Genomic DNA, 25,559 nt, shown 5'->3' with positions numbered 1-25,559 from the left:
GTAAAACTCGTTTCGCAGAATAAGTAAAACCTGACAGAAGCATTAGACTTTGCTGGTTCTGTGTCAAGACTAAGACGGAAGGCGACCCGAAAAAAAAAGTTTCGACAAGACACGGAGCAACGCAGCTGTTCTGAAGGAATTTTCTACAATCTCGTAGCTGACAGGAACGCAACGACCGAAAAATGAGCGAGGTTAGTGATTCGATGTCACAGTGCATGTCACATTCACTAATATGCGGGTTTTCTTGTAACTCCTTCTGTCAACACTTAACGCTTGGAAAGGGATGAAAATGATGACGGTGGCGACGGAGCGCGGTTGTGGTGTTGATACATTTGTTGGCGAATGAGAGTAAATTACTGTGTTTGATTGAGTGCGGACGGTACTTGATTGGGATGGGGCAGAAGAATGGGCACCCGTTGATTGATTATGATTGTAGACACCCGAGTAGTTTTCGCTGAGGTTTGTGACTTGATTGTAGTGCGAATAATAGGTAATTTAAGAGAAGGCACGGGCGGGTAGATCACGCAAACCATCTCAAGTGGAACGCGTCACATCACATAGTTTCCTCGTTATTGCACCTAATGGAGTCACATGGTTGTTTATGACTTTGTTTACAACTGGAAGAATTTCGTGCCGTGCAGCGGTGAACATTTCACTATAAATTTGATTCAGGAATGCACCATCTGAATGCAATAGTACTTTGTTGGTATTTAATGGCTGCCGACCGTTAATGGCTTTTGTTCGGGTTGCTCTTCAGCCCATTAAATCAAAATATAGTCTTGATCAAACTGTCATGAGTTGTTATAAATCATTGACGCCATTTGTACTGTCCGGTATACTTTCATTACTGTTTTCAGTTGTACAAAGCATCTGCCAACAACAATGTATTTCCGAGAAAAAAAAACGAAGGCACATCATGTCAATCTCTTTTTCATTCTTCTGCCTTTTTAGCATTATGAGAAAATACGTTTTTGTAGGAATACGTGCGTCACTATTACCGCATCCAATTATGCTTCGCACTCTTTTTACGTAACAATATGTGCATGTATAAAATCAACAATCGTAACACAGTTTGACACGCTTGTTGCATCGAGATTGAATTTAAAGATAAGAAGTTATGTCCGTAAGCTACCGAATCGGGTTGACAAGAAGCAACTCGAGCGACTCAACAATAGATAAGATTTGATAAAACTTGTACTGATAAACCGTGATACCCTTTGCTTGTGATAGTCGTAAAAATCATGAATCAACAGATATGAGCTTCGTCACGCCTGATCCTTGTTGGTTGGTCGTCTGTATGCCGGTAGATAATCGAAATAATTCAATTAACAAATTGACCGGTGTTGGCGCCTCGTTCCGTTAGCGAGTGGCTATGGGAAGTGGTGAAAACCACCTATGCTATAAGAATGATGTTGAGTTGATTATCGCCGGTATTCTCTATGAGGTAGATTAAAGTGATATGGAAACCAGTCATATTTTATCATGTTTATGATATGTGTCACGGCAAGCAACTTGCTACCATTACTAAGTACATTGTGGTCAAAATGGTGAGTATGCGAGTACATAAAATACAGGCAGTGCTGTGCTGATGAGAAAGTACATTTATGCAATTTATGGGACTTCTTCATGCAAATTTCAGATTTAATAAGACAGTGTATTCAGCATTCGTTTAAACTGAAATTTCAGAAATAGTTTCTGTTTGGCTTTTTGAATAACATAATATTGTAACAATCAGTCTATTTATCACGAGAAAAAACTCGCTGCAACATGATACAAATAAGAAGAGTGTAAACCAGTGATTCGCAAAGCGTGGCCCGCATGTGGCTAAGCATTTTCTTGCAGCCCGCGAAAGATTTCACAAAATACACTACATGTGGCTTATTGATAAACATATATAACTTAAAATAACACGAAAAGCATATTTATATTCAACATTGGCAGTTGGCTGCCTTCAAAAACACGTTTAAACATTATTTGCCACAACAAACTATGAATCGAGCATAAAAACATAGGATCAGAATCTTAGAATAGGTCCACATATGATTATATGAAAAAATGGCTTATACAATATGTTCTGCCAACTAAGCCAATAGATATTGTTGCGAAGAAATTTTCTCGTCGCAAGTCGTCGGTAACCGCAAGACAGTACACGTAAAACAACAATCAATGTTTATTATTAATATTTTTAATATTTTTTTTGCCCAAGCAGAGACTTAAGGGGGAATAAAGATTGGCATCAAACCACTACCAGCGGTTCTCAACCCTTTCGCACTTTTGCATTAATTGAGGTACCCTCTTGAAAGTAGGCTTCCAAGCCTCTAGAAAAAATACCGAGCCCTTTGAAGAGAGGCTTCCGAGCCTCTTGAAAGGAGCTTCTGAATCTCTTGAAAGTAGGTTTCCGCAGTTCTTGATAAGACGCTTCTAAGCCACTTGTAGAGAGGCTTTCGAATCTCTTGAATGGTGGCTTTCGAGACACTTAAAAGGAGGCTTCCTTTGCATCTTGAAATGACGCTTCTGAGCTTCTTGAAAGAAGAATTCCGAGCTTCTTGAAGGGAGGCTTCCGAGGCTCTTGAAAGGAGGCTTCCGATTCACTTGAAAGTAGGCTTTTGAGCCTCTTAGAATGAGCTTTCCGAGCTTTTTGAAAGAAGGCTTCTGGTCCACCTGAAAGCAGGTTTCTGAGCCTCTTGAAAGGAGCTTCTGAATCTCTTGAAAGTACTCCGCACCTCTTGATAAGAGCCCCTTGTAGAGACGCTTTCTACAGGGTGGCCATCGAACCGGGAAAACAGGAAAAGCGGGAAAAAGACGGGAAATTGAAGTCACCGGGAAAAAAGCTGGAAAAACCGGGAATTCAGAACATGTACCGGGATAAAATTTATTCTCGTCAAGTTACATTCAAATCCTTTTAAAGTGTTTAATGGAATTGATTAAATTTATTGTTTATTATTTATTACTCAGTCGCATTCTAACTGAATCATTTAAATACGCCACGTAAGTGCGTGTGCGAGGTACAAAAATTAAGTAGATCTTTTCCCAAATTTAGTTTGTGCTGTTACTAGATTACAGGGTTTGCAAAAATCGATCTCAATAGAATGAACAACGATAAAAGAGAGGCAAGAACTGTTTCGAATCATTACAAGCCATGAAAACAAGTTTATCGAAATTTCATGCAAGTGCGAAAAAAATAAAATCTGATAAGCAGTCCCCGTCGAGAAGTGATGATAAAATGCCTTGTTCTCGCTCATTTTGTGTCGAGGACCAGATTTTTTCATTCTTTTTTGGATTCAATCCCTGCTAGATCATTTTGATATTAATTTCGAATGTCTTATATCATAAATACTGTGTTATGAGACAAGCCTAGAATTGAATATCGAAATATTCATTTTTTTTAAATGAATGTATTCAACTTTAAGTTATTCTTCTAATGTCTCCAAGCTCGCCTTTAGAGGTACGAGGTACTTCTATTACTTTTTTTTTGTAATTTTCAATTGCGCAGAATTCGAAAAAAAGAATATGGTGTATATATTTTAACAGTTCAAGAGTTGTTTAAAATTATATTTAAAAATTCTACAAATCATCAAAAAATGGTAATTTTTTAATACTTCGGTATTTTGTCTGTAATATTGTAATGAGTAAAATATCTCTAGTTTAGTATTTTTCCACAACTAACCTCGCAACTAACCTGATATAATTGAAGGTTATGATGGTGAAAGATATACTCTAAGATATTTTTCAACTTGTTACTCGGAACATAAGGAATAAGTTCCAGTTTATTTTAAATTCCAATCTTCTAATATTGAATGAGAACGTTCAAACTTTTTAATAAGAAATTCAAGATCCTTTTTGAATGGGTAGAAAACTGAAAAAAGTAAACAGAATCCTAGAAATTTAAAATGTAAAATTGATTAAATTACGAATCTAATTGTGTCATTCCTCACATAACTTTGCGATAATTTGAAAAGCTTATTTCGGCTACCGTCGTCGGTGGTGACAATGGGTCAAATGGGGGTGAGAATGGATCACTGTTTCAACTGCTTAGAATGCTTGTAGAATCTATTGAATGTATCGAAGGGAAAAAAGACTAAAATATAAAAGACCTTTTTGAACGACCCCCCAGACCCATTGTCACCCCCGATGGCGGTATACTATAAAATATTATACGATTTTACTGCTTTCTGACCTGTGAACATTATGCTCTAAGAAGGAAGAACCACACTAGACTGCAATGTCCATTGACTTTGCAAGAATCTTACGAAAGTTTTACAACCAAGAGAAACATTTACGAAAGTTTTGCAAGTAAGAAACGAATCATTATTGTAATAAGCTGCTAATGTGGTATTACCTTATTGATTTAAATGCCGGTTGTCACTAACTACATGGCCACGAAACGCACAATTTCAGTGTGCATGTTGATTAAAGCATTTCGCAGAACACACGGTTATGTCAGATAATAAAACACCTAGTAAAGCTTCAAAACTCTAACTTTGATTTTTTCAAGTTAAATAAAAACCGAGAAAATTTGACAAAATTTATCGGGAAAACCCGGAAAAAAACGGGAATTTGAAAATCGAATTTCAGTGGCCACCCTGTTTCTAGCATCTTGAATGGTGGCTTTTGAGCTACTAAAAAGGAGGCTTCCTTTGCATCTTTAAAGGATGCTTCTGAACCTCTTGAAAGCATGCTTCCAACCCTCTTGGAAGAAACCAAGCTTCTTGAAGGGGGCATCCGAGGCTCTTGAAAGAAAGCTTCAGATTCACTTGAAAGTAGGCAGAGCCTCTTAAAATGAGCTTTTGTAGCTATTTGAAAGAAGTCTTTCTGTCCTCTTAAAAGGAGGCTTCCGAGCCTCTTAAAAGCAGGAGTCCGGGTTTCCTGAAAGGAAACTTTTGAGCCTCTTGAAAGGAAGCTTTTGAGCCTCTTGAAAATAGGCTTTCGAGCCTCTTAAAAGGAGGCTTCCGAGCCTCTTGAAAGGAGGCTTTTGAGCCTTTTGAAAATAGTCTTTCGAGCCTCTTGAAAATAGGCTTCCGATTCCGTGCTTCTTGAAAGGAGGCTTCCGTACCTCTTGAAAGGAGGGTTCCGTGCCTCTTGAAAGGAGACTTCCGATTCTCTTGAAAGGAGACTTCCGACTCTTGAAAGGAGACTTCCGAGTCTCTTGAAAGTAGATTTTCGGGCCTCTTAAATGTAGGCTTTCAAGCCTCTTGAAAGGAGCCTTTTGAAAAAATCTTTCCGAGCTTCTCGAAAGGAGGGTTCCAAGATTTTGAAAAAAGGCTTCCGAACCTCTTGAAAGGGTCCCTTCGAGATTTTTGAAAGAAGGCTTCCGACTCTTTTAAATCGAGGCATTGCAAGAAGGCTTTCGAATTTTCGAAAAAAGGCTTCTGAACATATTTAAAGGAGGCATTCGAGCTGCTCTGAAAGAGGCTTCTGAGAAGCGTAGAAAGATGCTTCTAATCCTCTTGTAACGAACCAACCGAAATTTTCTGAAAAAAACCTACATGCCTCTCAAACGGAACCTTTAGTAGCCCTTCATACGCTGTTCTGGCTGAGGAGAGCATGGTTCAATTAGCTTTAATCTACTGATCATCATGCATGTTAAGTACAAGACAAAGTTTTGAAATAAAAAATACACAATTATCAAAACTTTATCAATAAACTCCGATTGGAATTGTAATACGTTCGCCATTATGCATTTTTATCCGAGGTACCCCCCAGGGCCGCGAAGGTACCCCCAAGGGTACATGTATCCCAGGTTGAGAACCACTGCACTACATAAATCCGTAATTTTTGAAAGACATGTAGCCAAAATGTTGGATAATAACCCGGTGAAAATAGTTTAAGATTATAACCGTCAACCTTTCTGACCTTCCCCGCTTAAAAGTAAGGTCATCTTCAGTGTCTCGTACTTGACTCGACTCAAGTACGAGTCAAGTATGAGACACTTGAGACGACCTTACTGTTGAGGTCGAAATACGTATCTGTCGAGGTACAATCAAAGGGTGAAATTAAATGGGAAGGTAGAAACTCGTCTTATGACAAGTAAAGACATACCACTAGAACCTCAAAATAATTTTCTTAACAAAATTGTTTTGCTTGTTTCCATGAAGCTCGTATTTTTATTTCACATAGGGAACGGTTCGGAATTTCATCACATAGCTCCTATTTCCATCCCATCAAAAACAAAGCAATGAAAAGAAATTTGGTTTCAGTTGCTGTTTTGCTCTCGTCACGCGCGTACGTCTAACTGGCATAGTAGGTACCTAACCGGCAGCTTTGTTTCTTGCTTTGGTTTTTTCGTTTGCCTACCTACGTGCGTTTCCCTATACTGCGGGCGATTATTATGTGCGAAATGATCATCAATACAGTGCAATTTCGTTTCCCGCCTACCGCTCCCCGACCAACATGGGTTGAAATTGCTGGATTTGTGCGACAGTTGGATACTGATGTATCCCTAATGGAAACGGTTTATAAAACAGCGATGGATCGTTCGCTGTTTGTAAAGTTTGTATCGATAGATGCAATGAAGGATGCGCTGAGGAACAACACGGAACCGCGTAAATTCCATTACACCAGCGGGATTACAGTGGAAGTGAACATGACGATTGCTGGTAGCAATGTTCGATACATCCGAATATTCGACTTGCCACCCAGAATTGCCGGACTCAGATCTGCAGCAGCGTCTCATGGAGTACGGGGAAGTGGATCGCGTGGTCCGGGAAAATTCCACCAAATTTAGGATTGGACCATACACTGGCCGGCATAATAAAGTGCCCACTTGCCGTTTTCATACAAAATGGTCAACTTTGGAGCTCAAGACCTCGGGTTCCCGTGAACCGATTTGGCTGAAAATTTTACCAGAGCTCAGATATAACTGAATTTTAACATATCTAAGTTTCGACCATATTGATTCACAGGTTAATAAATTATTGCGGTATTACCAAAGTGAATTTTTGGCAAAAATTTATTTTTTAAATATCTTGAATTCTATAGGTTGTAGACTGATGACATATTCAGCAAAAACGCGTATTTTGCCAATACAAAAAGTTTGCTATATATACCTGTACACTAAGAGATGTAGTTTTCGAGGTATTTGAAAACAATTTTTGCCAAAAATTCACGTTGGTATTACCGCAATAATTTTTAACCCTGTGAGTCAATATGCTCGAAACATAGATATGTTAAAATTCAAGTTATATCTGAGCTCTGGTAAAATTTTCAGCCAAATCGGTTCACGGGAACCCAAGATCTAGAGCTCCAAAGTTGACCATTTTGTATGAAAAACGGCAAGTAGGCACTTTATTATGCCGGCCAGTGTATGTACACCGGTGTGAGAAGTGTATATATAGACGTGAGAAAGGAAATCCCACCATCGCTGGAGGTTTCAAACTGGAAAGGAATGGTGTTTTATCAGGATTTGCGAAACAAATGTTTTATTTGTCGCGCGGAAGGTCACCGGAAAGATTCGTGTCCGCAACGGAAAAAAGTTACCCAGCAAAAAGAAGAAACTGAACGAAAAGGAGAGACGAACAAGCAAAATGGTCATCGACAATCATACTCCGGTGTCGTCATCGGATTCGAAGCAGCAGTAAGCGGGGAAACATCGGCGAAAGCAACGGAGACCAACGTTATTGAAGTGCCAGAGGAGGAAATTGTTGAGCTCGACTCCGAGCCAACAGGACAAGCAGAAACAGAATTTGAAATACCCAATTCTATGGTAGCGGAAAAAATGAACTTCAAAAATAGTACGGATCGTGTTTGGTTTGTTAAGAAGGGAATAATGGGCTACACGGACAATCTAAGAAAACTGAGAGAGGAAGAGGAGAAAAAACGTCAAGCGCAGTCGACGAGTCTGCGCCGGGATCATTCTGATTCGGCAGGATCATTAGACCGGTCTCCACCTAAGAAGACATCTCGCAGAAATGGTTCTGATACTTCTTCAGAATAATTTATTGTAAAATTTTCCAATGCTTTCGGCTCCGTAGAGTTTTTTAAGAAAACAATTGAGCCAAACAAATAAACGAAATGGTAAAAAAAAAAAAAGAAATTTGGTTTGTTTCTTAATTCTGTGATTTTTTCACCAGTGAGCACGCGGGTTAGCAAAAAGAAGCAACAAGATTGGTGTTGTATTTCTTTGCTTTGCGATGAGATGAATATATGTTCAGTGAGATGGAAATCGGAACAGTTCCCCTATATTAAATAAACTGATTCCAAAATTTGATGATTTTTTGAAATTTAATGTTTGGTGGTTTGTTGAAGTTCATGCTGTAGTGTAAAGTGTCTCCCTAACAAATATGAATGAAAAATGAAAATTTTACTAAACTTTTTTCGGGAAAGATTCCGAATGATCTGCTATCATGTATTGAAATATATTTGTTGTCTACTTTCCGGTGTATGGTGTGGTGAATTGCGCCTAGCTACGCCAAAGCTATGTGTCAATGTTAGTATGAGGACGCTGTTATTGCTTCAGACCGTAAGTCATGGGCATCCGGAAGTACTTGAGTAGCAAAGTATATGTCAAAATGAATTTAGCGTTCCAAAATTACTATTCGGTGGAAAGGGCGACATATTAGGGTTTGTCCTGCATTTGTATGGGGCTCGCCACTGTACATCGCCGCGACGCCGACAACTAGTCGCCGCGATTCTTTCGTTGTGTCGCTGCAAGCAATGTTCCATTTACACTTCCTTTCTAACGGCGACAGAATCGCATTCACCCAGCGATAGAATCGCGCCGCGTGTGTTTGGGAGAACCTTTAATCGTTAATCAGCGTAATAATAAAGCAGTGGATAATAAAGCAAATAGCTTGAAAGCAACAAATGTCCGTACATTGTATCATAAGGGTGTAACTGCATTGATCGATTTCTAATGATCGAATTTCTTTTTTTCAACAACTCTACTGGATCAAAGAAAACTAAAGGTTTGATCGATTTTTCCCTATGTGATATGAATGAATTCCGATTTCACATTCAACGGCAGCAGCGTTCTTCGTATAAATTCTCAGTGATATTAGAAGATTACCACTTGATCTCCTCGAGAGGAAACGCTCTTCCAAATGCATATGCAATGCGGAAGACAACGTGTTAAATATTCTCTCACCTTATGGCAGGCTTTACCTTCTCGAAAGCCGTTCATTCACACTGACTGTACTAACCAGTGTACACTGGATTTCCCTTCCTTCGAAGATAGTTCGCTCGGTCGATCTGTTTCGCGGTAATTTATTTACACCCACTGAATTTTACTTGGCATATGGACAAAGAATTTAGCACGCCAAAAATAAATGTTTGTTCTGAATATCGTTCGTCGGCTTTGTGTGCCTCAAAGGTGTATTCATCGATGCACATTTACTGTGGAGGATCCAGATGTTCTTTTTGTAATGCATTTCTTCATCCATGTTGTGCCAATCAATCAAATGTATAAAATCACAACTAACAAATCTTTTCGTTCCAGTGCGGGTCGAACCCCAATGTAATATTTTATTTAAATTAAATTGTACGCCAAATATGGTTCAAATGTACGACGAAATGATACAAGTGATGCATTGATAAATTCGTTAATGATCTATTCATGCGGGTTTTGTTCTGAGCCAGCATTCTCGATAAAATATATGTGTAGGTATGCATCCAAATTTGAGCGGTTTCTTGTGACCAATTTAGGGACAGAATGGCAAATTACTATAAGGAAACCGCCAATATCTTATCCCAGAATGAAATGAAAACGACCAACCACCGTCAATAAAATAAAAGGCAGCTACAGTTTTGACAAATTGATGTGCTATGCGACGCGGCGGATCCAACAGTTTCAATGTAGTGACGAATATTGACCAACAGCGACATCGGTACAACCAATAAATCGTTGATGCCGCGCTTCGCAAGCTTGCAAGAACCCGAGCCGAGAACAGCGAAAAGACGATATGGCAAGCTTGCAAGTTTGCTACGAAACAGCGGAGAAGGATTCTGCTGGTAAATTAGTTGCTTGTGAATGATGATAGTCTATCAATTAAAATATGACGGTCATATGAGCCGACCGTCGTTTACTGCTTGAGGAATCGTCATCGCCATTTCGGTCATCATCAATCTTAAAGAACAATTTATTCGTTCACTTTATTTCTATAACATATCTGGGACTCGCACATAATAACATATCTGGGACTCGCACCGTTGCAAAAGTACAGCACCTGTGTAACCCGTTTGAATCATGAGTATCGAAATGAAATCTCCTGGCTTACTAGTTTATCTGAATCGAGGAAAAAATCCATTGTAACAGTATGAAAAGCTCACAAAAATTATTCTGTCAGCTACGAACACGAACAAGCTCTTGTCTTTCACATTGTTGACAAGTAACAGTCCATGCCGTAAGAAAACAGTAACACAAGCACCGCAAGAATCCAAGAATATTGCAGTAATCTACCCAGATAAACGTTTCAAGTGGAAACCCACTTGTTACAGAGACGTGTCTTTCGACCTCTGCACCGCAAAGTACCTCGTCCACGTATATACATACGTGAACCATATGAACGTAGTGCTTTTTTCTTTCTGCAGTTACTTACAACAACCCCCATCCGCCAACATTATCGATGTGTTGTTACCTATTCGACCGAGGAGGGATTGATGGCTATCGCAGTTGCAGGATCACGTAGTGCACACAGCTTACGATACACATCCATTTACTTGAATCACTGGCACAAGCTGGTGGTGCAAAGTTTAGATCCTCGAGGAGTACGACAAAAAGCCATTAAAAATCCAGCTACTTGTGAATAATTCAGTCCCTGAGAGCGGCTGGGTGTGAGGTGCGGTTGGCTAAGGTCGGAAATAAGGTCACTTCTCTGTGCAATCCTGTCTTAGTAGACGAAAAGTACGTCAATGAAGCTCTTGGTGTGGTGATATAGAAATTGCAAACTCAATATGTTGTCACCCTTCCATCATCGTTCGTCCTTTCACATCGTGTCATCGTGGGGTGCGAGGAATCCAATCTGAAATTCAAAATAAAATTGTCCAAGTACAAAGTAATTTTGGGTTAGTTGTTGTGCCATCAGTAGAACGCTACCGAAGCATTAGTCTGTGAGTAAGAGTTGAGTACTTCCTTTGCGATTTAGGATTTTCTCACCAAATGATTGATTGGTTTTGGTGACAATACGATTTGATTTCTAAAATGAGTTACCGTTTTGCTTTTGGAATATTTAAACATAAGGAGTACATATGTAAGTAATATGTCTTCAAATCTTTGGTCTTCTATAAAATAATATACGATAAAATAGCATCCCCGAGACCTAAATGTCAAAGTTGAACGCTTTCATTTCGAAGTTTCATCTTCAGAGCCATGACAACAACTGGATAGTCTGCATTCATGGCATCATGCATCGGTTATGCTGCTGACACTGTATGAACCATATGCGACCATGTACAATACATACACCACCATTAGTATAGAGGAAAATTTCTGCAGCTGATGGATGTAAGAAAAAAAAAGTATCACTCTGCTTGCCTTACTTGGTGCCGTCGACAGCAAAGAAAACAAAACAAAGTCCTGTTGTGTGAGCTTTGAAAATAAGTATGTTCCCCATTGGAGCAGCCAATTTAATCCTTCGCTCTAGTGTACTCTAGTTTTATGCTCTTTAGATTGGCGTGCGGTTGCATTTGAGTATGGAATGCATGCAGGTTCCACATGCTTGCCGAAGCACCTCCCATGCTCAATCAAATTAAACTTCCAAGAACTTTCAAAGTTCAAAAACCTAATATCCTGTTACGTTCAACAATTATTGCAGTTCTGAAACAAAGTTGGCAAAACAGTATTAAATGCAGTCACGATTGCTATTGATCTTGCGATCTGACTTTTATGGGGGGAGTTAACCATTTCGTGTTAGAGCATGGGAGGATTTGATTTTTTTTAGAAAAGATCAGTGAAACCGCCTCCTCTTACCAAATAATTCACGTTTTATCTATAATTCAACAAAGCAATTAAAAAACCCTGGGTTATTATTTATATGCTACTTGATTATAGTATTCTCGCAGCAATAATACTTCTAAATACAACTACATATTCTGTTTTCAAACGAAAAATAGCCGCCTCGCAGCTTGTTGATTAAGTACTTCAACCGGACCGGGAATCGAACCCAGCCACCTTTAGCATGGTCTTGCTTTGTAGCCGCGCATCTTACCTAAAGAAGGCCCATATTATTTCATATAATGACACCAAAAATACCTTGAGTCTTGTTTTATGAATCTGATATCAGTTGCCTGATTCATTTTTTGATATAATCCAAACAGCACACAACGAACGTAGTTATTTTCTATTTCTCGTCAAAAATGTTAACATGTATTAGAATATGGCACTGCATCATTTGACATTTTAACTGGAGACGTTTTTACCTAGTAAGAAATAACTCTCGAAGATCGCCCACGTATAACCGACATAATAACCGTACTGAGCATTTCATCGTCGATTGTTTGCCATTGTACAACATCGACAGATGTTTGCTTGGGCAGATTAGATGACCATCATTTTGTCTCTTTTGAATACTTTGATCAGTTTAATTGCTTTTGCTGTGGAACTGAAAATAATAATTACCCTGAGAATTGGTAACAATTGGCTCGTTTTAACATAACATTCATCAGGTAGAGCGTAGTTATATCATGTTCTATGGTCACCACATTACTTTTATTTTTATTTTTGTGTTAACTTTGATTTTTATACAATCTACAGTAACATTTTAGTCCATGTAGCCGACAAGTGAATCGCTAGTCACATGTAACATGAAAATGCAAATTAAAAATAATTTCCGACATCAGAAAGTCTTACTATTTCAGGTTTGCAGAGACATAATAAAACCGTTACAAATATTTAAATATTTAGTTTAAAAATAATATCTAAAAATTATGTCCTTATGGTCTCCGAAAGGTCAAGGGGGAAAGAGGGATGATAAAAAAATTAAATTGAAAAAAAAAATCAAAAATCTTCTCGGATTTGTTAATAGTAGTTTGTGCAACAAGTTGCAAAAAGATGATTTTTTCAACACGAGTTGTACGTTTATCCAACGAGGATTGCCGAGTTGCATAATATTCATTATAACACCCAAATGAGTGTTATAATGAATATTATGCAACCCATTTGAGTTGCATAATCTTGATTAAAGCACTTATTTCGTTGCTATGGAAAAGTAGGCCGTTTTATCACTTAGAGACGAACTGTAAACCAGATAAACCAGATGATTGCAAAAAGAATGTTTTGAAAATCCTCAAAACCATTAGATTTTTTTGTTGCCCCCTTCTTATTCTTCTTCTTCTTCTTCTTCTTCTTGGCATTACACCCCCACACTGGGACAGAGCCGCCTCGCAGCTTAGTGTTCATTAAGCACTTCCACAGTTATTAACTGCGAGGTTTCTAAGCCATGTTACCATTTTGCATTCGTATATCATGAGGCTAACACGATGATACTTTTATGCCCAGGCAAATCGAGACAATTTCCAATCCGAAAATTGCCTAGACCGGCACCAGCCACCATCAGCATGCTCTTGCTCTGTAGCCCCGCGTCTTACCGCACGGCTAAGGAGGGCCCCACAAAACATTATTTTTGAGCAAAAAACGAGGGTGGAAATATTATTGTTTTTAAATATTTGTATCGGCCTAACTAGTAAGGAATAAAAACCTTATTTATGAAGCAAAAGATATCGGAGTTTTGCTATTATACCGAACGTTTATCATCGCACAAGTACTTCAAATCTTATTTTGATTTTTTAACTTTATTTAGAGTTTTTTTTAAGTTTATCAACACCAATTGTACTGAGTCTTATGAGCACACAATTCGTAGCTGCTACTCCGTGATTGACTAGAACTTGCGAAATCGTACAGAGAACACAATAAATAAGGCTTGGGATTAGCTACCCATTCTCAATGTACACGTTTCGGAAGCTCAAATATTTAAAGTCAATAATGGCGCCGGCCACGTCCTTACGGTCATATAGGAAGGAAAGTATTGTTAGTTCGATTCTTGTTGCTACTAGAGACCGAGAACACCTCTGCTTCTCAACGATTGTCTTGGGATGTGGTATTGTGTTAGTTGTATAGGATATTTTATATGGATTCACTTTGGTAAGTGATGCGATCTATGGGATGGGAAATAACAATAATTCGCTGTCTCGCCACAAAAAAGAAGTTAAATCATGCACGCCCGGTGACATATGAAAACTGAAGAGAATCGCGTTTTGGACGAACGAACGGACGCGCTTGTTTCGACCGGAGCAAAGCGCAATATATGCGCATAAGCCACCGAACACCAGATAGATATTTTATCATTTTCCCGACGAATGAAACACGCACTGCACTTACTTGCTTGATGGCTATTGCAAACTCTCTAATTCAAACCCATGTACAAGAGCGATAAACGTTTCGTCTCAAAAACCCAGATAATGATGCCAAAAACTCATAATTTCGATACGTTCACCGTTGTGCATCATGCAATGCCATCAAATGCTTTCGGAAGTCAATAAAACCAAGTTATTTTGAGAAGGAGATCATTGTGCTATTTCAAACATCAAAAAGCCTTAGGGGAGGCATTTTGGATCATCCTCATCTCTTCATGGTTATACTATGTTCGCACTAGAGCCTTGTAACATGTTATTCTTGATGAGTCTTCTTATGTTGATAATTTGAATAACATGTTATTCAGGCTGTATTGCGAACATAGTATTAGTGTCATAAAATTTTGGAAGGGGAGAACAGCCCAATATGCACCACATAAGCTTATTCATTTTTTTTTTTCATGTGATCCGTTGCCTCCCGACTAAAACTCTACCTAGAGTCCAGCCATAACAGGTATCCCACGGTAAATAAATTTGCTTCTATGAGTCTCTAATTTAGATTAATAACAGACGCTTAAATAATCACTGTTTTAGGCCTGATCCAATTAGTTTTTTTTAAATGATCCCCTTTGATATCATCACTGATCAGCGTTTTCATCATTGTCCCTATCATTATTAGTATCACTATCATCACTAACTAATTTTCCAGCGACCTGGTCTCTCAACTCCAATTCAGCACCGGGTCCATTCCCTGTTAGTCCTAATCGTAATTAAATTGATATCATCTTCGGCATTAAATCCTTCACTTGAACACTGCCGCCTCGCAGTTTAGTATTCGCTAAGCACTTCCACAATTATTGAGCACGAGGTTTCTAAGCCATGTTATCATTTTTGCGTTTGTATATCATGAGACTAACACGATAATACTTTTATGCCCAGGGAAGTCAAGAAAATTTCCAACCGAGAAAATTTTCTAGATCGTACCAGGAATCGAACCCAGTTTCTTTTTTTATGCATTATTAGAGTGTTTTTTTTTTAATCTTTAAAATTAAGTTCAACACCATCAATCGGACCCAATCACCTTCATCATGGTCTTGCTTTATAGCCGCGCATCTTACCGGCTAAGGAAGGCAGAATGACATCTATGAGCTTCTATTTTAGATCAATAACATACGTTCCTAAGCCACGATGCTCAAATGCTCACTTATTAAACCTACACCGCCGCCATACTTTTCCTCCGTAGAAACCATGTTTTTGTTTCGTTATTTGTTGTTACCAAACAAAGGACAGGAGCGTCATATAGAAATGGTGAATTGGTAATTGCAATCAATAAAAGATTCTCAACAAAACTTTCAATGCTTTAAATGTTGAAATATATCGCTTTGAAAAACAAAAAGTTATTTACATATCGCCCAACAATCCTAGAAGAATGAATGGTAAAAAGAAATGTCAATCATATTCCCGTCCCTGTTCCAGCCGACTGTTATTTACATAAAATGGTCATGGCATCATGATTTGACTATAAACAGTTTCAGTAAATACAAAATTATACAAAGCGTAGTGCTCGTCTCTTCCAATCCTCTAGAAAGCGTAATTGGATGAGTGCCTAGATACGACGCCGTAGAATCACTCGATTCGAGTTCAAATCCCAATAAAAAAGATTTAACTGTTTTGGTCGATGAAACAGTGATGGCTGATAACTAAATGATTACTAAATTAGTTATTTGGTTAACCTTTACTGTACCGATCTATTTTTTTCAGTAACTTTTTTTCCTTTAATCTACTCTAACTTTGTCAAATATCCACCGATTTTTATGCTTCTGGTATTGTTGAATCCAGAAATTCATATAGTTCGTTCGGGATATAGGCAATTAACTTTGAATGAAATAAAAACTTATTTATACAGTGTTTATAATTGTCTAATTTTTTATTCAAAAACTGTGTATTGTACAATATGCATGGTGATCAGTAAATCAAAACTTATTGAATCCTGCCCACTACAACCAGTACAGTGTATGAAGGGCTATAAGACAAAAGATCAAAAGGACAAAACGTCGAGTGACTAAAATCTTGAATCTAAAAGTTCGGAATCATTCTCAGACGATATTGACTGCAATTTTCATTTAAGACATTTTCAAGTGAGAACAGTAAGCGAGTTGTCGCCGTTGATAACTTCTCAAATTTTAAACTCAAACGAAAATTAACACAGAACATCATTCAAATATAAACTTCAATAGTACCAACTAAATGTCAACAGTTCCGTCAAATCTTCTATTAAGCGTTATGCTGTAAATGCTTCAAATCAAAATACAATTTACATTTATCCAATTATCCATCGCTTTTTCTATTCTTATTTCGGAAGCCTGCATTTGAGAGGCATGAAGACTTTTTTCCGAAAAGCTTAGTAGCTTCGTTGCTAGAGGCTAGGAAGCCCCCTTCCAAGTAACTCGTAAGCTTCTTTTTGAGAGGCTCAGAAGCTTCCTTTCAAGAGGATTCACCAGAGGGTGGTAAGTGAATGGTGAAAAAGGGTGAATGCAAAAATGGTAACTTGGCATAAAAACCTCGCAGTTAATAACTGTGGAAGTGCTTAATGAACACTAAACTGTGAGGTAGCAATGTCCCAGTGAGGAATGTAATGACAAAGATGAAGAATAATAATAAAAATATGCTCTCATATATGTCATTTTTGCATTTATGCACCATTTTCCAAACCTTAGTAAATAAATGTGGTTGAACCTATGTCCAACATGATCATAGTTGAACCTCTTTGCTGCCATTATAGACCACCTGTTAATAAACAATCATAAGATTTGTTTTTCATGATCCATCATCTTGCAAGAAATTTTTGATAAAAAGTTGTCAAAAGATCCAACCAAAGTCATTTATTTTCAGTCAACTTTCCATGAGTCGATGACTATGACAAGTTTTATGAATTGGCCGATTTTACCAAATATACTATATTAACAATATGATATACTTTCACAAAATTTTGGCGACCCCACATGTGGCGCCATCCGTGTCCAAAAGGATCGATACACGTTTTAGCTAAACTACTCAAAATATGAGGATCGTTTAACACACACTTCAAAATGTCATCACAACAAAAAATAGGGATGTCTAATGTTTTTTGTGCACATAGTCGATTAAAGTTAATCAAATGCCAACGGAAAATCAAATGTTGTAGCAAAATTGTGGTAGACATGTTTTTGCTAATATGTATAATAAATTTGATGTTGCCGGTGCACCATATCGAAAATGACACACGGTGAAACATTTGGAAAGCTAAGAGGTTGCTGTTGAAGTTAATATTCTTCATTCACATCTCGCTTTATACTCGCTCTCTGTTCTCACACTTTTTTACTGTTTGCCGGTTTTCATCCTATATTGGGCCAATTCTGCAAGACTGAGGAAAAAACAAGGTTATAGGGTTAAGGCAGGCATTTTCGTCTTTTCGTCATAGTCTCGAAAACCAATAAAAGAGACACAGAGACACAAACTCATTCGTATCAAATCTTAAGCTCAGGAGATACGTTCTGCTATAGTGGAGCTCTAGCGAATGGATGTTGCTTTCAATGGTTTTAGCCCCTATGACGATGGACGGAAATACCTGCCGTGTCCCTACTATACCTACTTTTGGGAAGTATCAATTTGAATATTTATATTATATCGTACAGGAGCTCATGCATTTTTACTATTTACATATATGGATTTTGTGAGCATTTAGTTCAGATTACGAGCTTGTGATATGTCTTTGAATTTTCTTGCCTAAATTTAACGTGTTGAAAACATAATTCTCAAACTACTGTTAAAGGTACAGTAGCCGTTCGATAACTGCAAAATGTTTACTTTTCAGTTAACGAATGCCGTTCGATAACTGCAACGCATTCTAGACGTCAAACGGTTGTCAATCGACGACAGATGCAATAAAAGTGCATCTAAATGTGCAGCGCAATGCAGCTGTCATTGAGTTTGACATCAGTTTGAAGTTTAGCGGTCCGATAACTGCAAAACTGTTGCAACTATCGAATTGCAGTTAAAAAGCATTGCAGTTAAATGACTTGCAATTATCGAACGTCTACTGTAGTGTTATCAAGATAGTCGAATGACATGTTGTCGGCTTATCATCCGTTTATCAACTCCCGATGAAGATTTTGGTTAAGTTAGTGGCAAGCTAATAAAATAATGATTTATTATTTATTTTTGCTGAGAAACAATGATCTCACGGTCTGAAAATACTCACATATTACGCACTATATAAATAAAAAATTATTTGTATGAAAAAAATCTTACATGGGGGGGGGGGGGGGGCGAAAAACCCAGAAAAAATGCTTATGTAATAAGTGTACGGCCACTAAATTTACAAATATGAAACATTTTGAATCGATTTGTTTATCTGTTTTTTTCACAAAATTATTTGAAGCATCCCTTGTCACTATTTAACTCACATTTCAAAGATTGTTTTTCTGATTGAATCATGGTAGGATATGAATCCGACAAAATACGAACGTAGCACGAAAATACTTCAAGTACTTCTGGAGAGAATTCGTGAATGAATCAAATTGATTTTGATAGAGGGTGAGTGTCCCGTTTTGGCCACCTTAGTGCCTAATATGACCAACCTTGACAAATACATATTTTCCAAAAAATATCGATCAGTTTGAACAGTTAAGTAGCAAAGCCCTCCAAAATTAATTTATTTTTGGAGTTTTGTGAGAAACTGGCCAAATTAGGAACATGGCCAAAACTGGTACAGTTCACTTATAGCTTTGTAGGATACCATACTATTATTGGCCAAATTAACTAAATTTGCAAGAAATATTATCAAATTGAAATGTATATTCATCATATATTTATTAAAGGCATTTAGAGGAAAGCTACAAGAAGTGCTTTTATATAACAAATAATGCAATCTGGTTGGGACTGCGCTTTTGCAAATGTTTATGCAATTTGAATATGAGTATTTATTCTGCTTCGTCGAAAAATTTTACAACAGAAGTTATAATCTTCAACAAATAATGCAATATGTAAATGAAACTAATTTTGGCCGTCGAGCCCATACGATTGCTTTTAATTTGTTCACTACGTTAAAATATAAAGTTATAACAACCTTTTGTTGTGGTATGCCATATTGTGGACCTGATCTCATTATCAATATGGCTATCTCATCTGCAAAAAAAAAATCTGCACTTTATTATGCCATACAAGGGTTGAATAGAATGAAGGGGGAGGCAACACTTTATCGAAATTCAAATAACCACAACTCTGTGAAGTATCAATAGATTTCTTTGGTCCTGTCAGGGTTCGAAAAGAAAACTCATCTTGTTTTGGAAAATGTATGTTCAAAGCACTGGATACCGGAGATGATCCAGATTTTTAGTCGCATTCTTGTTGGATTTACCGCTAATTGATGATTGGGAAGCCGCTAGGCCTGTGACAAATTAATCGCGAATAATCTTGCAAATCGGTTAAATCACTGCAGAGGATGCAGAGAAAAGCTTGACTAATTTTTATTATTTGGCCTTCGGTGAATCCATGTTAGGGTGGCTCAAAAACCACTTTTTCAATTTTTTTGATGGGCCGAATCTATTTGATGCTCTGATGCTCTGGACAAAATTTCAGCCAAATCGGTCAACGTTTGGGCGGTGCTGAACTTCTTGGAAGTTTATATAGAAAAATGTATGCAGAAACATCCAAAAACAGTGATTTGCAGTTGGACGGCACAATTTACGACCAAGAACCATGATACTCATTTAGTTCTTGTAGAATTAAATACAGAATGTTATGCTGAAAACCGCGAGAAGATTAGAGTTTATTAGGCGAAGATATTAGCATTTTACTTAGTGGACCATGGTGCACAGTTTCACGAGTCCCTCGCTGGCACTCGGACGATGATCAGCCGCCCCTAACATGGAGAACAGACGCTGTTGTGAGCCGATCCTGACATGGAGAACAGACGCGAGACTTGCACCTCCGGAGAGGAGCAAACATGACCACTAAGTCTATCATAAAGGATAATTTGTTACTCAGCGTTCGAAAATGAAAAGCTTTGAAAAAACCGCACTCCTCTATGATAAGTTTAATGAATTGACCACTTTCACGGACGTTCCGGATCTTCTGGAGGAACTCCTATGGCTACCCATGTCCATCAAAATGGTCACCACAATCATGTATTACTCAGCGTTCGAAAATGGAAAAATCGCGCTTTTCTATGATAAGTTTCATGGATTGACCACTTTTACGGACGTTCCGGGTCTTCCGGAGGGACATCGGACTGTGAAATAACCAGGAATTGTGATGATCCATGAAAATGGACAACGGCTACATTCTATTGGGATTATTGCTACGCAAATTTATGAGCATTTCCAAAATCACCCTTCGAAAGGCAAGAAATCACGCCTAAAATTCCTTCAAAATCGATTCCTATAGGATATATCCTATAGGAATCAGAATGGTCACATTCCAAAAATCTGTCCGAAACGTCATCCGCGGAATCAATACTATCAATTTGGGTCCAAAAGATTGAGAATCGGTTGGGGTTGTTTTTGATCCGCTAATGCACAATGTGTCATTTTTTTTAATGCACTAGGAAGTCTCCCATTTTATTATCTCCTTCGGCTGTGAAATCTGTTTCGGTTTCGTGTACTTCCTGACTATGCAGGAAATACTGCAATGATTTCAAATATAAATTATATCAGAAGAAAATGTAGAAAGTTTCTTTCTAGCTTACACTAGTTTTGCATGATTCATGAACCTCCCTTTGGTTGCTGAAAACGAAACAGATGTTACAATTCTCAACAATGAGGTGTCTTTTATGACACCCTCCCTCGAGGAGAGGAGGGCATGAAGCTTTGCGGATCCAAGTAAATAATACATTCAGGTATACATAGGACTAATATAGAATTTAACATAGAACCAAATGCTCCGTGGCACGGTATTTTGCATCGAAAGTTAATCTCATCACACCCTCGGTGGTTTATGAAGGTCGCCTCATCATATGATAATTTCGGATGGAAGTATTTAATTAAAAATGCAAGACGCACGAGTGTTACCAAATACCCATTGCGTTGATACAATCCAGCTCCAATTAATTTACACACTGGGAAGAATCTAATAAGTGCTAAGTGATATTTCGTTGGTTGTCATGATTACCAAATTCGAGCTAAATACGGTTGATCTACAAATATTTTAAAAACCAAATAATAGTTGTATGTGAGAATTCATTAAACACTACTTATAATCTAACTTTTTACAGTAAAAAAAACAACCAACTAGCTCAAACTCAATCATATATCTTTGTCAAATGAATAATAAAGCGAATCACACCTCGCTCCATAAGAACGAAGCTCCTTCTACAAAACTTACACTTACTAACGACACTAGGTTCTAAAAATATCCCTTTTCCTCTATATCTGTTCTCTTGTAAAGTGCATTCGACCGTGTACCTTCCGAGTACTCCCGGTATGAACTTGTAAGAAGACTGCTGCCATTGTGCTCATTGCATATAATTTAATTTGTCGCCTGTCCTCCACAGTTTACAGTTACACTCAATGGACCGCACAGGCACAGCTCTAGTGCCGCTGCTGGTGCACAATTAATTCTTGTGCAGCGTTCTTTCCATTCAACTTTACACGAGCCGAACTCAATTACCCACAACATATTGAATTACATGCAAAAAAAAACGTCGAGAACTATTAAAGTGAAAACCAATCCCATTTGTTCTGGACATTACTCGCAAACCCCGGCACAGCAGCGACCGGCGTTGTTAGTGCTGACGCTGTCTACTGCTATCTATAAATTTGTTCCTCGAGAAACGAATTTCCATCGTCAATATTTGCTCATCCAATTTACGCTCGATAATTTGTGGCTTGCGGCTTGACTTCGACCCATGGAGCCATAGGTTTCGAATAGATATACCTATATTAATTGTGGAGAAGATAGTACGGCCAGCGCGTGCTGATCCAGTTCTGACAACCGTCGAACGCAAACCGATCTGAATCAATAAATTACCACCACGATTCACCAGTTTATCCCGAGTAGGTAAAGAACTCAGTATCACCGTAATTCATGAAATTAGTATGTTTTGATAATATTCCATTTTCAATTATATATGTATGTATGCCAAATAGGAGGTGTCGATAATTCTCACAGTATTGGAATTACCTATTGGAAAATCAACAATAGTTAATGCCAATTATAAACCAATATAACAGCGGGTTGTTACTCGGGATATCCTTCTTCCGATGTACTGTAGTAAATTTGATACATAATTGTCATTTCCTTTTCGCACGCGTGTCATCGCCATGTCCGGTAATTGATGGTTCTCTTTCATTCTGTTTTCCCCCTATTGTCTACAGGAGCAAGCCAAGCTAGACGCCAGTAAACAGGCTGCCAGCCCGGATGATTTGGACGATCTCAGCCCGATGCCACAGACGACGGTACCGCCGGTGCGGCGGCGTGGCGGCATTTCGGCTGAACCGGTCAGCGAGGAGGATGCCACCAGCTACGTGAAAAAGGTCGTTCCGAAGGACTACAAAACCATGGCCGCCCTGTCGAAGGCCATTGCCAAGAACGTGCTGTTTGCCCACCTGGATGAGAACGAACGATCGGACATTTTCGATGCCATGTTCCCGTGCAATTTTCTACCGGGCGAATCGATCATTCAGCAGGGCGATGAGGGCGATAATTTCTATGTGATCGATATAGGCGAAGTTGAGGTAAGTAACGCGCATTTTGACAAGTTGATGAAAGAATTTTCGTTTTGATTCTTGTGGGTTGCCGTCGTTTCGATTGACGATAGTATAAATTTGACTTTCCTGATTATGACGCTTTTAGGGTACTGCTTATTTGTGGTACTGGTGCCCAGGGTAATATCATGGAACCAAGTGTAGCTCGCTTATCATTTTTCTCACGATTATTATATTTATAATCAAAACCTACATACATCTTCATCTCACACCAGACGTGCTAATTTTCATGGAATTGCTGCATGTCAGTCATTGTAAGTCAAGCGTCTCATAAACATCCAGTTTACGAGGTGTTGTATTATTGCTACAGATTTGTGTTTATTTATATTTATAACGAATTGGTAAACGGTCTGCTGAAATGTTCGCTGTCTTAATGTGAGGAGTTTTATCACCCCCCCCCCCCCTTTGTTAGAAAACTGACTATGGAGATGGTAATGTAAACTACAGCTAATGAATGCGAGGATTTTTATCACCATCTCTACCAGATGTACATATGAGAAGAATAAATCTTAGTTTTGTTATTAGGTAGAGCTTGTACATATGTTGATAGGAACAGGATCGAACTAAAAATCGTTCCAAAATCAATTGTATGAGTTAATACCCTTAAGTAACATCCTATGATCCTGCATTGCAATATCTTTCGATCATAAGCGTCTAAGACTTGGATGATAATATCGAACAGATTTCCATCCAGAGTTGGGGCGCATGGTTAATTATTTTGCTCAAACTTATGACATTTTTTTACTACCTACTTCAATTAATTTATATTCAACTTTTTTACTAGACTTTATTATGTTAGGCAGTTGGCCATTTGTGTTAGGTATGGAATATCCTATCCTGTTTGAGAATTATTCTTCCTAATATTGTCGACCGGCAATTTGCGGTGAAAAAATTATTTTCAACCACCACATGGTGTCTTAAGTACAGTTATAGTAAATAGGGTTTCTTACCCCATTCCCAACCTAACATGCGTACGACTGCATTATTTAATTGATATTTCTGTCAGGGAGCAATTTGTCCTGAATTTGTGGGCTTTGCAATACTGCAATGGGGTTCACTTCTACTTAAATAATAGCTATTCTTGCTAAACATCGTTTGAAAAAGCTTTTTAATGATTAAGATAAACGAAGTGCAGCACTTATTCCCGTCGAAGCGATGGTTTTTCCGGCCCCCACTTCAAACCACTTCCCAGGTCACTCAATCTCTCAACATCTTAATCTCTCGGAACGGTAGAAAATGCCACGTCAAAGAGCTAGTCTTTATTAAGGCGATGCAGATCAGCGCAGCGTGCAGCTTGTTGTCTCTTTTACTCTCCCGATGGTCTTATGCAACACAAGTAGTAACGTCACTATTTGCGTTACATAAAATCAGCGGGAGAGTGAAAGAGAAAACTAGCGCTAATATGTGCCACCTCAATGAAGTCTATCTCCTTGAAGTGACGTAAAGAAAAATATGAACGTGCCACGACAACGTGATGCCAGATGGTATTATCTAGCATTAGCATTGAGCATTTCGCACAAATTCGTAGGTGGTGCAAGCCAAGACTATTGTATGAGAGTAGCATCACTTCCATCCGTTACCACAGGTATTGATTTGGGACTAATCGCTATCTCTTAGATGGAAGCAATGCACTCTCCAATAGTCGAGACCTGTTCTGGCCACGTCCTTGCGAATGCTGAGGAAGGGAAGGATGGTTAGTTGGACACCTAAAGATGCAGAGAACTCTACGACCTCTCATAGGTGCCACGGGAGGTTTTGGATTGTTAGTGTTAAAGGTTTAACAGTAGGAATCGTTCTGGTAGAACGTGAAACACAGAAAGAACTAAGATAGAAATACAAAGTAGGAAAGGGACGAGCCTGGAATTGAACCCACGACCTCCTGCTTATAAGGCAGAAGCGGTAGCCATTAGACCACCGAGCTCTGTGTGATGCCAGATGGTATTATCTATATATAAATTTATAATATTTTTTATTTGTTTAAGAAGATACATTCACTCATCCAAATTCCTTCCAAACACTTTAAAAGCAGTTCACCCGATTTTGTTTTTACACGGATTTTTTTACACGGGCGTGTAAAAAAAATCCCATACAAAGTTTTTGCAAAGTTGCTCCTTTTTGCATGATTCGTCGAGAAATCATAAAACTTTTTTTACACGGATTTTCAAATTTTGTACTGAAAACTTTTTTTACACGGAACGCATCCCCCGTGTAAAAAAAGAATCGGGTGTATTTTTTTTTAGGTGAGCCAGCCTAGGGCTGAAAGCCTCTCTAATAAAGACACAAAAAAGTATTTTTTACTAATTGAAATTGAGAGAATTAGAAATTAAATGATAGCGTCAACGTATTAGACAGTTTTCCTATTAACAGGGTGGCCAGTTGGTCGGGAAATCGGGAAATATGTGGGAATCAAAATTCCATGCGAAAAATCTGGAAAAAAGGCATCAGGTATTCATTTCAATAATGGGGTTGTTTATAGGTATCGATGTTTTTACATATTGTGAATCTGCAAGGAAACTGAACCGAACTCCATTTTTT

The 25,559-nt window shown here is 38.2% G+C and overlaps 1 protein-coding gene across 2 annotated transcripts in view; it reads left to right on the top strand.

Annotated features, from left to right (window-relative positions):
- LOC134218413 (cAMP-dependent protein kinase type I regulatory subunit) overlaps positions 1 to 25,559 on the top strand; it is a 153,139-nt gene that overhangs the window by 110,441 nt on the left and 17,139 nt on the right. The window contains exons 2-3 of one of the 2 annotated variants that reach the window (XM_062697370.1): positions 19 to 191; positions 22,635 to 22,994. In XM_062697370.1, coding sequence (XP_062553354.1) covers positions 183 to 191; positions 22,635 to 22,994 — 369 coding nt within the window. In that variant the 5' untranslated portion in view covers positions 19 to 182. The remainder of the gene's footprint in view (positions 1 to 18; positions 192 to 22,634; positions 22,995 to 25,559) is intronic. The other variant, XM_062697369.1, reaches the window with a different exon arrangement.

The sequence above is a fragment of the Armigeres subalbatus genome, chromosome 2 (assembly GCF_024139115.2).
Source record: "Armigeres subalbatus isolate Guangzhou_Male chromosome 2, GZ_Asu_2, whole genome shotgun sequence".
Classification (NCBI taxonomy): domain Eukaryota; kingdom Metazoa; phylum Arthropoda; class Insecta; order Diptera; family Culicidae; genus Armigeres; species Armigeres subalbatus.
This window is presented reverse-complemented; position numbering and strand designations above follow the sequence as displayed.